The sequence below is a fragment of the Sorex fumeus genome, unplaced genomic scaffold (assembly GCF_029834395.1).
Source record: "Sorex fumeus unplaced genomic scaffold, SorFum_2.1 ptg000055l, whole genome shotgun sequence".
Taxonomy (NCBI): Eukaryota; Metazoa; Chordata; class Mammalia; order Eulipotyphla; family Soricidae; genus Sorex; species Sorex fumeus.
Window position 1 is genome coordinate 19,170,487 of NW_026606112.1, and position 17,418 is coordinate 19,187,904.

Below are 17,418 nucleotides of genomic sequence, written 5' to 3' on the forward strand. Positions count from 1 at the left end.
CTATTGTGTCTTGGAAAAGACCACACACACGCATAAAGTGAAGTAACTAAGGTACAATATTGAAAGAACCAGAAAGATCCCATTTGCAAGATGAGCACTGATACAAACCCAACAGCATCTACTCCATACTTTGGGTTTCCAGAGTCCTCATCAATTCTAGGGAATTCTTTTGAGTTGTTTACCTGTTTTGTTTTTGTTTTGTTTTTTCACTTTTTTGGCTTACCCCTAGCAGTGCTCGGGGGTAACTCCTGACTCTGCACTCAGGAATTCTTCCTGGTGGTGCTCGGGGGACCATATGGATGCTAGGGATTGAATCTGGGTCAGCCACGTGCAAGGCAAATGTTCTATCTGTGGTACTATGGCTCTGGCCCCTGTACCAATTTTAAGAGACATGAAATTGTACCACATAAGTGTTAGATATGTAAACCAACATTAGCTCACTTGTTTGTTTGTTGAAGAATTTATCAGCAGCAATTGGGACCTATTAAGTCTGCATTGTCCCTATTAGTGAGACACTATTTGGAAGCCACTGTGAGTTGCAGTTCCATTTTACCATCTGGAGATTATCCCCCTTTACATGAAATGAGTATGGCCATGATGAATAACAGATAGCTAAAGGCAAAAGAGCCTGAGAACTAATCTTCAGTAGGAAGCTTGCCACTGGGGAGAAAGGAGCGTGAGGAGGTGGCTCAAGGAAGGGAACACCAGGTTAATGGTGGTGGAAGTGGACACTTGGAAGGAAGACTAGGTGCTAAAAGGAGGTAAAGTGATATGCATCATACCCTATCAGCAACACTCTGGTGAACCACAGTGCCTAAAAGAAAAAAAGAAAAGTAAAAAGATAAAAGAGTCTGCTGAGAGCAGAAGGAAGAGGAACAACACCGACAGAGGGAAGTGGACACGAATGGATTGATGTCAGAACATTGTCCCCGGAACTCAACCATGAATTACTTTGTACCTTTGTGACTCATAGTGATTCAATAAATAAATAAGATTTACCACCCCCCTCCTGCTCCTCCTGTGTGAGCAAACAGGCAAACAACTCAAAAGAATTCCTTAGAATTGATGAGGACTCTGGAAACCCAAAGTATGGAGTAGATGCTGTTGGGTTTGCATCAGTGCTCATCTTGCAAATGGGATCTTCCTGGCTCCTTCAACATTGTACCTTCGTTACTTCACTTGCCTCACCTATGAGTGTGTGTGAAGTCTTTTCCAAGACACAATAGCAACAAACTTCTTTGTAAAGACTTCACTGAATTGTAACACTGGGGTCATGTTTCCTGTAAAGAACAGTACTTTTTACAAGTTTTACTGGTCCTTCCCATGCTTGCCCAGTGCCCTGGAGAAGAGATGCCACTGCAGGCCATGAGTGAGCACAACTATGTTTATGAAAATAGGACTTAGGACCCATGTAACCTTGTGTGTGGAGGGGCCAGCCAGGTCTCAGGTTTAAATTCCACACCTTCCATCTACCAAACATCTGGGTTTGAATAAGCATGTCTGCAAAATGTGATAATTATACCTTCCTCAATGATTGTGGGGGTTAGAAAAAAAATGTCTGTAAAATGCCTCATAAATGCAGGCATTCAAATGGGGCAGCAGTCCTTTTTAATTGCAATGCATAATAATAAGGCTAGCTAGCATTTATTGAATGTTTTTATGACAAATCAGCCAATTTGTAAAGCACTTTGCAAAGGTTATTTCATCTAATCTCCTACAACTCTCTGAAGAAGGAAATATTATAGTAGCCTTTCTATTTGAGGGGAAACTGAGGCACCAAGCAATGCTTATGTCAATAATAAGTGATGGTCATCCTGGGGGAAAGGACAGCTCAGATAGAGAAGGGACCATGAGGTACAGGGTGCTTGGAAGGCCCGCTCAGGACGGGAGTTGTGTGCTGAAAGTAGACTATAAACAGAACATGATGACCACTTAATACCTATATTGCAAACCACAATACCTAAAAGGAGAGAGAGAGTAAAAGGGAATGCCCCGCCACAGAGTAGGGGTGGGGTGGGGTTGGGGGTATGAAGTGGGGGTGGTGGGAGGGATACTGGGAATATTAGTGGTAGAGAATGGACACTGGTGGAAGAATGGGTACTCAATCATTGTATGACTGAAACGTAAGCATGGAAGTTTGTAAGTCTGTAACTATACCTCATGGTGATTCATTAAAAAAATTAAAAAATAATAGGTGATGGTTATAGCTAGTTCCAAATCAGAGACCTTGCTACAAATTAATGAGCTCCAGGAACTCGGGTCCAATGGAAATGTTCAGAATCCCCTCAAGTTTCACAGGCCTCTTCATTACTCATCACAGTACAACTCAACAGCAAATAGTTGAACACATAGCACAGCTGGTAGGGCGTTCACCTTGCATGCGGCCTACCCTGGTTCGATTTCTCTGTCCGTCTTGGAGAGTCAGGCAAGCTACCTGAGCATATCCTGGCCCCAAGGCAGCTCCACTTGGCATCAATTTTTCGAAAACAGTAACAACAAGTCTCACAACGGATACTTTACTGTAGTAGCACTGGCTTCCCGTTGTTCATCAATTTGCAGCAAATTGATGAACAACTGGAAGAAGGTGCTACTACAGTGCTACACTGTCAGTTTCACTCTCAAGTAACAGCTTACTTTTAGAAACAGTTACTCCAATCCCCTTCCTGTTACTCTATTACCTCCTCTCCTTGTCCAGCATAGCTTTCCAATTAAGAGGAAAATATACGTGTGTGCGTATATATATATATATATATATATATATATACACACATATACATGCATGTATATATATACATATCTATATCATCATCATCGAGGAAAAGTAATGCATACCCATCTCAAAATATTACCCTATAATCACTCTAAAAAGTTACCATTTCAAAGCTACACTGCAGAATAGCATACTGGATTAATTATGCCAGACTGCAGCAATAACCTTGAATTAAAGCTGCAACCTTCTATTTTTAAGAAACACTTGCCTTTCTGGTTGATGAAACCTGTCGTCCCATCAGGTAACAGACGTGACCAGGAAAGAGAGAAGCGGTAATGAGTCAATCCAAGCTGTTTGATACATTTCAAATCTTCCTCCCACAGAGTATAGCTGCCACAAGCTACATCGCCAGTCTGGTTCTTGAACACTCTCTCTCCTCCCTGATGGGTGAATGTATCCCAGACACTAGGGCCTTTTCCATCTGCATCCCAGCCTCCTGAGAAAAAGAAGAAAATGACATGGTTACACTCTCGACATGGAGAAGCATAAGTAGAATGTAAATATTTGCCGCCAAAAGAACATACCCCATTAACTCAATGTACCATTTTTATAACTTTAAAATATGCCTTTAAAATAACATGCATGAGCAGGTTATATGTTTAGCTCTCCTTGATCCCTGAAGCCGACTGGTGGCAAATGAAAAATTATTGCTGAGTGCTGCGGCAGAGCAGACTTTCATGGTTCATTATCTGAATCTCTCCCGGCTGGTAAACAGAGGCAGGGCCCAGTCTATGTACGGCATCGTTGAAAACATTGCCCTGTGAACATTCCTCTTAGCCATCCCCAACACCCTCTCTCCCTGATGTCATGACTGACTCTTAGACCTTATCTTTACCTTCTCCACTTGAATAAGATTCTCCTGTTATATCACAAAGACCAACATGGTCCAGTATATCCTGCCATTTTTAATATGAATGTCCTACATTCATTCGTTCATACCCGCACTTATTCAATAGGTGTTTTACATATGTGTATATATATATACATATTTATCACATATACTGCAAAAGTAAAATCCTAGAAGAAACCCTCATTCTTCCAACTACCCAACAGTAGACCAGATCATTAATGTGAGGTGTATCCATAGAGATGAACTCTACTTGCAGTCAAAATGGAAAAATCAGAGTATAAGTAACCCTCTGCTCTGATTTGAATGTTTGCATCTCCTCAGATTCCACGTTGGAATCCTAATGTGCAAGGAGATGGTATTAGATGAGACCCTTTGGGAGGGGCTCAGGTCATGAAAGCAGACCCATCAAAAACACATCGATACCCTTAGGAGAGAAATCTTAAAAGGTTCGCTAGTGTCTTTTTCTGTGTGAGCGCAAAGAAATCTATGATATGAACAAGGGCACGCTGGCCTTCCTAGTGCTCTGATCTTGGCTTCCAGCCTCCAGAACTACAAGGGGAAAAACTGCTTGCGTGTGTGTTCTAAGAAAATAAAAAATCTAGGTAAATATCTGCTAAAAACCACTCAGCTTATTTAACCTAGTTTTTATAACCCTGCTACTAGAGCAGTCCCTTCAAAACTATAAGGTCAAGTGGCAATAAACTACAAGATTCAGAATAGAGACAGGTGTGAATGAGCAGAGCATTTGCAGTACGTGGAGCATTAAAGCAGTGAGACTGTTCTGAATGGTACTATAATGGCTGGTTTGCTTTATAAAATTGTCAACGCTCATCAACAATGAATTTTCTTTAATAGTAATACATCAATAAGTTCTAACAAACATCTCATAGTAGTGCAAGATGTCCATTGTAGGGGAAACTGGAGGGATGAGATGCAGTTCTTTCTGCTCAGTTTTTCTATAAATCTAAATCTTTCTAATATATTTAGCCTATTTATTTTAAATATATAAACATTATTAATCCTGTCTTTACAGTTAAAATTACATTGTAGAATATTAAAAATATGTTTTAAATTTTAAAATATGTGAAACAATGTATACATGTATTTTTTGAATGTATATATGTGTATATATATGGCAAACATATAGAAATCGAAGTCAGGAATGATCTGTAGGGTTAGTAGTTGTCTTTGGGGAGTGAAGGAACATGAAAAGCGTATAAGAGGCTTCTACTATATTTCTTATGTTTCATTCCTTTAATTCTGTAAAAGATGCATGTGAGGCTGGTAATTATATTGTCCAAAATCCCATTAAGTTGTCTGTTTGGTTGGTTGATTTGAAGGTACTCAGGGCTTACTCCTGGCTCCGTGCTAAGGGTAAACTCCTGGCAATACTTAAGGCACCATATATGGTGCCAGGGATTGAACCTTGCTAGGTAAGAAAAAAGTTAAGTGTCTTACTGCTGCACTATTCCTCTAGCCCCCTAAAGTCCCTTTTATGTGCACAGTTCTAACAGAATTTTACATAGTCACCAGACCAACCCCAAAGTATGTGTGTTTTATTGACATGGAGAGAGTCAACAGCTATTAACTGGAAGCTTTTATACTTTTTTAAATTGAGGAAATATTCTGACATTTGTAAACTATTAGCCTAATTTGAAATTATCCCATTTGTGACTGTGCTCATGGTGATCCAATAAATTAATTAATCAATCAATTAAAATCAAATTATACTAATTCTTGTCTCTGATTAATAAGGAAAATTTTGGTACATCTTTGTACATACATATTTTTACTTTATTCATTAGATGAATAACTTGGTTATTCATAAGGTGAATAACCAAGAAATTTATCAACATTCAAGTAAGAATCCAGATTTGTAATATTAGAATCACAGGTTGGTCACTGATCTAAGAACTTACAAAAAAGTCCATTCTTTAAAACTTAAATGGCTACATTGAGTTTGCAGCAAAGAGTACAAAGAGTACTATATACTATTGCTTTGAAATAGTGTATTCTACATTCTTTATATCAATAAGAATACACAAAAATAAAAAGTAAAAATATAAAAGAAATATTATTCCTCACCACCCCCCCGTTTCATCTCTTGCAGACTCAGAAGAAAAGTTTATGTCAACAGGGAGATAGAGAGCATCTGTAGAAATAACCTGGGTCGACGTATAATTACTACACTGTTTTAAATGTGTGTACAGATAAGAAACTGGTTTCAGGTATGTGAAGCAAAAATTGACACAACTGCAAAGCAAAGTTGACAAGGCCACCTCCGTCATGGGAGGTTTCAATTAAGCTGAGTTTTTCAAACATTAAAGGAAACCAAAGTGTAACCTTGTGCATAGTACTCCAGAAAGTTAGAGAGAAGTCCTTAGTTCATTTTTTATCACTAGAATAATCTTGCTCCAAATGTCTCTCAGTGGTTGGAAAAGAAAGGATAAGGATGGCAGATATTAACAAGCCTTATCTAATTGATATAAATGACAATGCACAATAATGAATGCCACAATTCAGAGCACACATTATTTTCAAGCAGACAAAAAATTATAAAAGTTGGGCACAAATTGGCCCATAAATAAAGTACACATAAATTCCAAAATATTGGAGACATGCAGATTCCAGACTCCAATCAATTATCATAGAGATCAGAATCTGAGTGATCAGAATCTCAAAGTAAGTCAAAAAAAAGAGAGAGAGAAATATATATATGAAACAATGACTGAATATTTTTTCTAAATTATAAATATATATGAAACAATGAATATTTTTCTAAATTTAATGAAGACTGTAAACTCATGGATTTAAAATCAGTACAAGACAAATGAAGAGAACTGTGTTAAGGCAGAGCACAACAGAGTTACTCAAGACCAGTGATGAAGAGACAATTCTTAAAAGCTACAAGAAAAGACATGTAATAGCTGAATGAACTAAGAGAATCAACAGATTTTTTGTCAAAAACAACGTAAGGAAGAAACAACGGAGTTTACACAACTCTTAAAATAATGAAGGGAAAATGTGTCTAACAAGAATTCTATACCCATTGTTTCTAAAATGAGACCAAGTTTTTCAGATATAAGTTCTAAAATTAATGGGCAGCAGGCTGAGAGGTAGTCCTCCAGGCAGAAGAAATTGGGTACAAAGTGGGAATATAGATCTACAAAGGAATGAAGAGGGGCCAGAGAGATAGTGAAGCGAGCAGGGTGCTTGATGACTCAGGTTTTGTATCTGATACCCTATACTGTCTCCTAAACCCTGCCAGAAATGACCCCTGAGATGAGAGCTTGGAGGATGTCTTAAGCACAGCTGGATATGGCCCCAAAATAGCAATTAAAAAATCCTAGAAATCCAACAGGAAACATTAAATAATAAAACTATGATTTAGAGCTGACAAACCAACAAAATGTTTTTAATGAATTGTTTTAAAAAATTAATTTTAAAAATTGTTTTCTTAAAAAAACAGAATAATTTTTAAATGAAAGAGGAAGTGTCAAAAACACTATTAGAACACATAGAAAATAAATAGCATATTTCACTCAAAGCTAACTATATCAATAATAACATCAAATGGAAATGGGTCTAAATAATTGAAGGCAGAGAACATCAGATAAAAAAAGAACCACTGGACTCTGGTACATACTGCCTTCTAGAAAGTCACTTTAAATGTAGTCATAAGAGGGTTAAAAGTGACAGGATAGGGTAATAGCCATAGTGCTAGGGGCAGGGTGCTTGACTTGGACGTGATTCTGGATCAAATCCCAGAATACATATGGTCCCTAGGTACTACCCAGACTCACTCAGGCACAGAGCCAGGAGTAGCCCTAACCCCAAAATGACATCAAATAAAATATAGATATGATGCTAACACTAGTCAAAAAAAATCTAAGACATCTCTATTTATATTGACATAGATTTCAGAGCAGGGATATTACCATAAACTTTTTTTACAATATTAAATTATTAACTTATCACAAGTATTTATAATACTAAATGTTAATATGCCTATTAATGGAAATTCAAATAAATGATGCAAAACCTGTAATAACAAATAATAGTTAAGTTCACCATTATTTTTAGATATTTCCATTCAAAGAACCAACAAAACTGCAAGAAAATAAACAAAGGGTACATGGTTTCTTCACAGGATAAATACATGAGCAGTAAACACTTTTTTTTTAATGTAAGGGAACATTAAAAATCTGGGAATGCAAAATGAAAACCACAATGAGTAACTGTTCTACACCCAAATGGTTGGCACAGATTTCAAAGTTGAGTCATATCAAGCACTGGAAAGACTGTAGCATGGCAAGCTTGTTTATATACTGCTACTAAGATAACAGAAAAATCTCTAAGAAAGTTGAAAACGCTCATATAGCAAAAGCCAGTATTTCACTAACCACCATATAACCTGTTTCTACAAATGTAGAGCAAGAGACATGTAAAACAAAAATGCAACAACAACAGAAGCATAAGCTGGAAACCATCCAAATTCTTTTTGTCAGGGAAATGAAATAATGAGTAAATACATAAGCTAAGTAGTCGTATAATGAAAGACCAGGCAGGGGTAAGAATGAATCGACTACATCCACACAGATTAATGTACATAAATCACCCAAGCACAAATTGTGAGGGGGAAAACAAGTTAAAAAAGATACGTGGTAGGTACTTTCACTCATATGATGTCTAAAACATGTAAAATAAGCAACAAGTAGTTAATTATTTATTTTCTTGTATCAAAACCATAAAGAAATATAAAAGATTGATAAATGTAATTTTCACTTCGGTGGGTACCTCTGGGCAGAGAAGTAAGAAAACAATATTGGAAAAAGAAATAGAGTGAGCATATATGACTTATTTTTTTATGCTATAGACATAAATTATATTATTGTGTCTACTATCTAACAAAAAGCCAATTTTATGTTGCATTTCACTGTTTATAATAAATGTAATTTATTATGTGATAATTGTCAGTCTCAAACCAACAACGTACATTCATGGGTCTCCCTTCATAATAACTATTTAAAAATGTACTAGAATTTTATTGCTAATAAGAAAAAAAGCACAAGGTTTTAAAAGGACTGAGTCACTTTCTCAAATCAAATTGCTACTAATTGTGTGAAACACGTGCACAATAACAGCCCTACCTTATCATGCAAGCTAATTAGGCTTCTTTAAGTCTATTACAATTTAGGTGAGTCTTAGATATAGTGAAAAGTTTCTTTGTGAATGAATATTTCATTTCATATTTATGCAGTTGACAAATGGTTACTGCATAGCCAGTTCCTTTTAAGGATTCCATCATCAAGTAAATATCAGACATTTTCTTAGTCTACATGAAGATAAGCTTTGTATTTTAAGATCCTGAAAGAAACCACAGGACAATCAAGAAACAAGCACTCATGAGCTACTTCTGTCATTGAGAGTCTGATACACTTGCCCAAAAGCAAATATTGGAAGGCAGGTGTTGAAAGATAAGGAAGAATTCTCACAGTCAACCCTATAACAGCAAAAGCAAATGCCTGATCCAAGTGGCCATGCTGTGGAATTCTAGAAAGAAAGCAGGAGGGACCCAGTTACAGTATATGACAATATTTTTGGCATGAAATGATAAGACCCTACTTTTCTGATTGTTAAGTAATTTGGAAGAATAGAAAACTGTATCTGAAATTCTAAACAAATAGAAAGGGAGTTTGGGGGAAAACAAAAATACGTGTGTGACAATGGAGTACTATGTAGCTGTTAGAAAAGATGAAGTCATGAAATTTACATACAAGTGGTACAATATGGAAAGTATCATGCTAAGCGAAATGAGTCAGAAAGAGAGGGATAGACATAGAAAGATTGCATTCATCTGGGGGATATAAAGTAACAAAGTATGAGATTAATACCCAAGAATAGCTGAGATCAGCACCAGGAGGATTACTCCATAACTTAGAGGTCAGCCGGGTATCCTAGAGGAAAGGGCAGTTCAGATAGAGAAGGGAGCACCAAATAAAGGATGTTTGGAGGATCCTCCCAGGAGGGGAGATGCATGTCGAAAGTAGTCTATGGACTGAACATGTTTGCCACTCAATGCCTCTTTTGCAGACCGCAACACCCAAACGGAGAGAGAGAACACAGGGGATTGCCCTGCCACAGAGACAGGGGGGGATGGGGGGATGGGGGTGGGAGGGATATTATCCATGGTGGTGAAAAACGGGCACTGGTGGAGGGATGGGTATCTGATCATTGTATAATTGAAACCCAAGCACAAAAAAAATTGTAAATCTACAACTGTAAAAAAAAAAAAATTAAAAAAAAATTTAAAAAAATACGTGTGTGAATGTGTGTGTATACGCATACACATATACATGTGTTTGTGGGTATTTACGAGTTTTGTTTATAGGCCTAAATACCAAAGATTTCCAAGGCTACAGATTATTATGGAAAGCATGTGCTAAGTTGGAATGAGCCTAGATGAGTTGGAAACCTCTCTCTACCCCTTACTTATCTTCTCTGTATATGAAGTGGGAGGCTGATACTTATTTCATGGCATTCTAGGAAAAACCAACTGCGTCAAAGCAAGAGGTCCTTTCAGTATGGTACAAGACAGACAGTGTGTGCTCAGTGAGCCTTAGCTCCTTTTCTTCTAGTCAAGACTCTGCAATCAACACCAAGCTACATTTACACAAGAATTGGCCAGCTGCTATTTTTCTCTTCTCTCAGAGTCCTATTATTCATAGTGGATTGTACAGAGAGGAGATACTCTAGATCTATTTGCAAACTTGCTGTGCTTGAGCACTGGTGTCTGGACAGGCATGGTTGGGTGCTGGGTCCCAGCATCCTGACTTAAGAAAGCTGTCAATACGAATGGTGTTCTGCCACATCCACTTTTTGTGATTACACTGCTTTCTTCTGCCAGGAACTAGAGCTATATGAGCCCAAGTCCTTTGCAGAAAGGAGCCTGTGTTGAGTTCAAAACAAATCAGTGTGTGCCAGTGTACATTTGTGTATGCAGGTGTAATATTTACCATTCTTCCAAAATCCCAAAATGGGAGGATGGTGGGGTTGACGATACAGCTTATGTGATAGAGCAAAGACTTTACATGTGCAAAAACCTGGGTTCAATCTCCAGTGCTTCTTGGGTCCCCAAACATATTTTGTATCATTCCACCAGCATCAACAATTTAAATCCAAAACTGGCATGACCGGCCAGAGAAATACTACAGTCGGTAGGGCGTTTGCTCTGCACATGGCTGACCAGGGATCAAGCTTTGGCATCCCATATTGTCCCCTGAACACCATGAAAGTGATTCCTGAGTGCAGAGCCGAGAGTAACCCCTGAGCATCTCCACGTATGACTCAAAAAGCCAAAAAGAAAACAATGGCATGACCCCCTTTCTCTGTTTAGAAGCCTTCCCTAACTCCCCACATGGCCCCACCTTGTTCCACACTTCCACCGTAGAAATAACACAGGCCGTTCGAGTCATCTTTAAAAATATCTTAACCTCCTAATACGTCGAGCTCTGTCAAGCCAGTTCAGGTTTCACTCACTTAACATATGTCTCTCCTGAAGCAGCAAAGGAGATGGACAGGGTATGTGCCGAGTGAAATGGTTTTTCTTGGGGGTGTGCTTAACCCAAACCAGAAATGATGACACTCACTGCTTTGTCTCATTGCTTTCCAGATGTCAAAAGGCATTATCTTCATTCTTGCCAGTTATCATAAATTCTTTATTTGAAAGGGGGTGTGGCTAAAATGCAAGTAATTGCCACTTACACAGTGTGCCTGGACATGCTTGCCAAATAAAAAAAGTGGGGGACGTTCACAAGGAACACGAACAGTATGTATTAAATATTTGTTCTAAGGCAAATGTGAGGTGGTGTTGAGCAAAAGTGTCCCATGTAGAAATAGTCCTCAGTGCTCTAAGCACATCGGAGAGGGATGAGAGTCCCCAGGGTGACAAGGAAGTCGGTGTCCCATAGGGAGATGCTTTCCCCTGTCGTGTCCCAGAGGAGGGAGAGCCCCGAGGAGATGGCTCTGAGGGGGAAAGGGAAGAAAGGAACTGATAAAGCATCTGATGTGTTTAAACTCGTCAAGAAGATATTTACATTTCTGGCAGGCAGTATGGGAATGAATCACTGAGTCAGAGACAAGGATGCCAGCAACAATAAAGACAATTATTAACTGTCAGACAAAATAAAGATGGCACACTCCAAGAAAGAGGGAGGGATGTTAGTGGCTCCATGTTGTGCCATCTTTGAAAGAAAAAAGTGATGCTGAAACTGAGTCACAATTTTAGACAAAATTTCTTAGTAACCAAATTGGGAGGAAAGAAGAAAATAGAAAAACTTTATTGGTAAGATATCTGTAAGATAATATAAACTGGTTTAAGGGGCCGGAGAGATAGTACAGTGGTAGGGTGTTTGAATAGCATGTGGCCGACCTGAGTTTGATCCCTGGCATAACTTAAGTTCCTCCAGAGTACCTCCAGGAGGAGGTGTGGCCCAAAAGCTAAAACAAAACACCACACCACACACACACACACACACACACATACACACACACACACACACACACACGCACATGCATACACCTTAAATAGGGGAAAGTCACTGTTACATTTTCAATTAGCACACAACTAACTATATGTGTTTTTTATTTCAAAACTTAAATGTAGATGAGATAGATAGTTCAGAGACTAAGGTCTTTCCCTGTAGGCAGCCAGCCAAGCTTTGACCCCTGGAACCACATATGGTGCCTCCAATCCCAACAGGAGAAAGCACAGAAAGGAGTAATCCCTGAGCAATGCTGGGTATAACCACAAAACCAAAAAAAAAAAAAAAGGAAAGAGAAACATAAAAAAATGTATCATAAATAGATTCAGTGTTGTTGATTATGGGAAAAACATAAATAGAGAGGAAGGACACAGTGACCAAATGCTAGGTACCATAATTCTCAGAGCAATGAGTTCTTAACCTATGCACATATTGTGCATACTACAATAAAAAGAGAAAATTCAGTTAGGAAAACAAAAATAACCACCAATGAAGAGAAACTGCATCTGTAACCCAAACTAATGAGAATTGGGCTGCAATTAGTTCTGACACATTGACACATGTCCCTCAAGGAGGGACATGAGGGTATGTCTACATGCTTTCCGTTGTCCCAGCAATGGATCTGTTACTAATATTTTGCACCAGAGCCAATCATGAAGTCATGCCAAGTGCAAAGTAGTTACACAACCAAAATACAGCCAGATAAAATGTTAATAGCACTTCCACTAGGAAACACTGTGCTGGATAGAAAAGAAGAGCAGAGATGTATGGCACAGAGGAGACGGGGAAAACCAATGAAAGATCCTTACTCATGAGAAGATGCAAAATGATATCCTGAAAAGTTGAAACTCATAATGATAATCATGAAATCATATATGCATTAAATAGATTTACTCAAACAAAGGTAGAAGAGGGCCAAATATTTGAAAGTTCTGAGAAATAAAATCAAATAGATTGAGCAATATGAATGCTAGGTAAAAATGTCACTGTCACTGTCCTCCCATTTTTCATCGATTTGCTCGAGCGGGCCCAGTAATGTCTCCATTGTGAGACTTGTTGCTACTGTGTTTGGCATATTGAATACCTCACGGGTAGCTTGCCAGGCTTTGCCGTGCGGGCGAGATACTCTCAGTAGCTTGCTGGGAGTTGGGGAGCATTTTAGACAAGGACTGCTTACAATGTATGACCAGGGCTGGTGGTACACCATGAAGCAAGGTGAATTGGTGTAGGACCTTGGAGCTCAAAGACACCGGAAGTCCTTGGCATTCCAAAAGAGGATACTTGTTCAGTTCTCAAAACTGAGTGGTATTCAGGGTTGCTGTGTACAACCTTCTCTTTAAGTTAGTCACAGCCAACCCACTGCCATCCAGGAGGGAGAAAATTAGATGGGCAAGCGTACTGTCTGATTTCCCTTTCCTCCCACCCAACTCTACCCCTTCAAATGCTTGCTGCTGATCAAGTCCAAAAGGAAACCAAAATGCTATAGTATCCATGAGGTGGCTACCCGAGGCTAAGAGCAAGGAAATGTGAAGAGTGGTTCTGAACAGGCAAAGAGAAAATACGGGTCACTTGTCAGTAATACTTCAGAGAAAGCCTCTGCCTGTATTTTCTGCTAAAGGGAAGAGAGAGAAGAGTAATGGGATATAAAAACAAAGTCACTCAGACACATGTGGCCTCAGTGTCCTACTCAGGACCTGTGTCAGTGCAAGGCATAAAAGAATGTGATTATAATCAAACTACTGACCCAGTAATTCAAGGAAGCAATCAATTCTTACGGACAGAAATAGAGAAAATATCTCAGTCCTGCTTTTGGACTCAACCTTTTGGTCTCCCAACCAGTACTTGTTTGTTTTCTTACAATTGGAAGGATGTCTTCTATGCATAACAACATTACCAGTGAAATAAACAGTTAATCTCAGTTAAATAAATAAATAAATCTCCAGTTAAATAAACAGAGTCTGAGGTTCCCTTGAGGATTTGGGAAAGATTTACAAAGCTGGATAAGTATCATTGTATGAATGATGCGAATAAACAAAAATAGAGTTATTTACTACACCCTGTGGTCTTTTTGTTCTTAGCTTCTAGATATTACTTTTGCTCCACTCTCACTCCTCCTTCCTTCCTCTCTCTATCTCTCTCTATCTCTCCGTCTGTCTCTCTTTGTCTCTGTCTCTCTCTGTATCTCTCTGTCTCTCTCTCTGTCTCTCTCTTGCTCTGTTTCTCTCTCTGTCTCTCTTTCTCTCTGACCTTTGGGATCCACTCATTTTCTGTGGACCTCACTTTCCTCTTCTGTAAAATGAGAATAAAAACAGCTCTCCTGGGTCTTCCCATTTGGCCCAACTGTGGAGAAAGCTTACAGCGGGTCTTCTGGGAGTAGGTAGACTTGCCATGAGGCACTGTGTAACCATTGTTATGCTAATCAAGAGCCTTTGGACACGCTCCACTAATTTGTAGGCGAGCTAGTGGCTGGTTGTAGGCACCTACCTTCACTTCCTGACTCCGCAAGGCCAACGATCCTGGTTCTTTTTTTCAGAACTAGCTGAGACCCAATTGCGTTGGCTCAATAGGCCCAGAGACCACCCAGACCCGGTGGGCACATCCAGTGCATCCTGACCAAATAGCCCTGATGCCTGAAGGCCTTGTCATTTCTTTCTCTTAGCATCTTAAATGCATCCTCCTGTTACAGCACCTGGGACAAGCATGCATTTGCTCTTCCTCCTGCAGAAATACCCTGTAACAACTGTATACCCTAGGTGCAGATATAGTCTCTGGATACTTCTTCTGTTTCCCTTTAAATACTAAGTTCAAAAGATAAGGAACAAGTGTTAGTAAGGATGGAGAGAAGGGAATTCTCCTTGATAGGAATGCAAATCTGTTAAATGTTGTGACCATTATGGAAATCTCCAGTATAGAGTGTCCCATCCAAATAAGATAAATTCTCTAGGATCCAATCATCCCAATTCTGGATTTTTATCCCCAAAATGCAAAATCAATAATTCAGACATACATACTCCTATGTATATTTAATATGTATGCTACTTGTATATTTATTGCAGCATTCTTTGTTTGTTTGGGGGGGCCACACTTGACAATGCTCTGCACTCAAGAATTACTTCTGGTGGTGCTCAGAGGACCATATGGGATTTGAGGAATCAAACCCAGGTCAGCCACATGCAAAGCAAGCACCTTATCACTGTACTGTTGCTCCAGCCCCTGGCTGCAGCATTCTTTATGATAGTTAAGAATGGAAAGCAAGAGCTTTTAACTAAAAAATGGGTACAGAAGATGTGATATATAAATAAAGATAATACTATTTGGCATAATTCACAAAATAAAATAAAATAAAATAAATACTGGTAGAACCTGGCAAGCTCCCTGTGACGTATTCGATATGCCAGACACAGTAACAACAAAGTCTCCAATGGAGACGTTACTGGGCCCGCTTGAGCAAATCGATGATCAACGGGAGGACCTTTACCTTTACCTTTAGTGGTAGAACTACATTGAATTGTTTAGAGAAATAACCCAGAGAATGGCAAACACCAAATGATTTCTGTCACATGTGTTATACAGATAGAACAAAGAGTTGAACTAAATAAAACAATAAACATTTGAACTATAAAAACCAATGTAGTTCACCAGAAAAAGAAGGGAAGTGGAGGTATGGGAAAGAAGGGTTAGGGAAGCAGAAAAATAAGGTCTGGGATAGAGATGGACTTGCAGTGGCAAACTTGCTGTACTATGTAATATGTGGGTTTTCAGTGATTATATACCTGAAACTTATATAATGTTATCATGCAATGTGATTTCAATGATAAATAAAAAAGACATTTACATAACTGTGAGTTTGTTACATAATTTCAGGACAGGGGCATGAAACACTCAGGGACTTAAAATTCAAAAGCATCTGACATTCAAATCAGTTGCCCTAAACTCTTTTTCACCGGGTGTGGCTGGAATGGGGGGCAAGGCATACCAGGAAGTGCAAGGAACTGCTCCCACCTCTGGGCTCTGGATCACTGAACCTGGACCTCCAGGAACAAAATACCTGTTGTCCAGCCTGTTCCACTATCTCTTGGCCCCTCTTGCCTTAAACTTGAAGGTCTAAAGAAACACCATTGGCTACCATTACATCTTATTCTTTCCTTCTCAGCAACATGAAAATTACAAAAAGCACCATCTCAGTAACTTCCTAGTAATACGTGAGATAAAATGCCCCCAAGCAACCTCAACTGCTGGGAATTTTCCTGTCCTGATTACAGAAGCAAATCAACCCAAGAATTTTATAAACACTAATTTGATTTGCATGATTTTCTTATCAATCACCAATCAGATTTTCATTGTACAACACAACTAAGCAAAAAAAGAAGGAAAGTGGCTCCCTAAATATGTTCTATGAATTGGTCCCCTGAAAATTGATTGTCAGTTAAATGTAAATGTCTCCATTTGAATAATTCCATTTTGATAAATATTTTTCTAGGCTATCTGTACTGCTGGCCTCTGTGAAAAAGAGCTAGTGGTACCCTTCCTGCCTAAAATCACAGACAAGAATCAGAGTCAGCTTAATCTTTTGTTGACCAAGTTAGACAATATTTACAGACCACACAATGCTCCAGGTAAAGGATTTGAATCAGAATTCCCATTTTCTAAGATAAGTGAGAAGGGTTGAGGTTCCAAGGATCTGGAGTTACTAAGATGTCACATTCAGATATTAGCACAGAAAATAAATTCTGAATTCCCCTATTGAGTAAAGATTCTTGATCACCTACCTACACAAGAATGTAGGCATGTTTGTTTTTGTTTCCTGTTTATAATAATTCCTTACTCCCACATACTCATTCACTTTGGATAGCACAACATTTTTGAGTCTGTGCCTTCCTCTGTAAAAGGGACCAGTTATATAGGAAGCTTGAAAATGTCTGAGACAGTGGCAAATAATCATTGTTTTAAAGAGTAGTTGGGAGTGTTATTGTTGTTATTCTCGTCACTCCTGCAACAGCAAACTTCTTCTCTAGGTGATATTTATGTTTTCCGATAGTTCATTAGACTTCCTATGGTATATTTAGTTCAGTGCAAAATGCCCAGAGGCATTGAATGACGGGCTATGTTATAAGGCAATTCTACTGCAGTTTTCATCTTTGAGAAAAATGCTGCTCAGAACCGATGTATCATAGACATTAAAAGCCCAGCTTGAGGTATTACCGAGTCATAGTCCATTGCCTAAGAAGAGCAGAATCATCCATTTCCATGGACAG

At 38.8% G+C, this 17,418-nt stretch overlaps 1 protein-coding gene across 1 annotated transcript in view; it reads right to left on the reverse strand.

The window, feature by feature from the left end:
* Positions 1-17,418, reverse strand: part of LOC130034010 (cytosolic beta-glucosidase) — a 117,913-nt gene that overhangs the window by 80,850 nt on the left and 19,645 nt on the right. Inside the window, exon 2 of the mRNA XM_056125611.1 lies at positions 2,979-3,206. Within this exon, the coding sequence (XP_055981586.1) occupies positions 2,979-3,206 (228 nt within the window). The remainder of the gene's footprint in view (positions 1-2,978; positions 3,207-17,418) is intronic.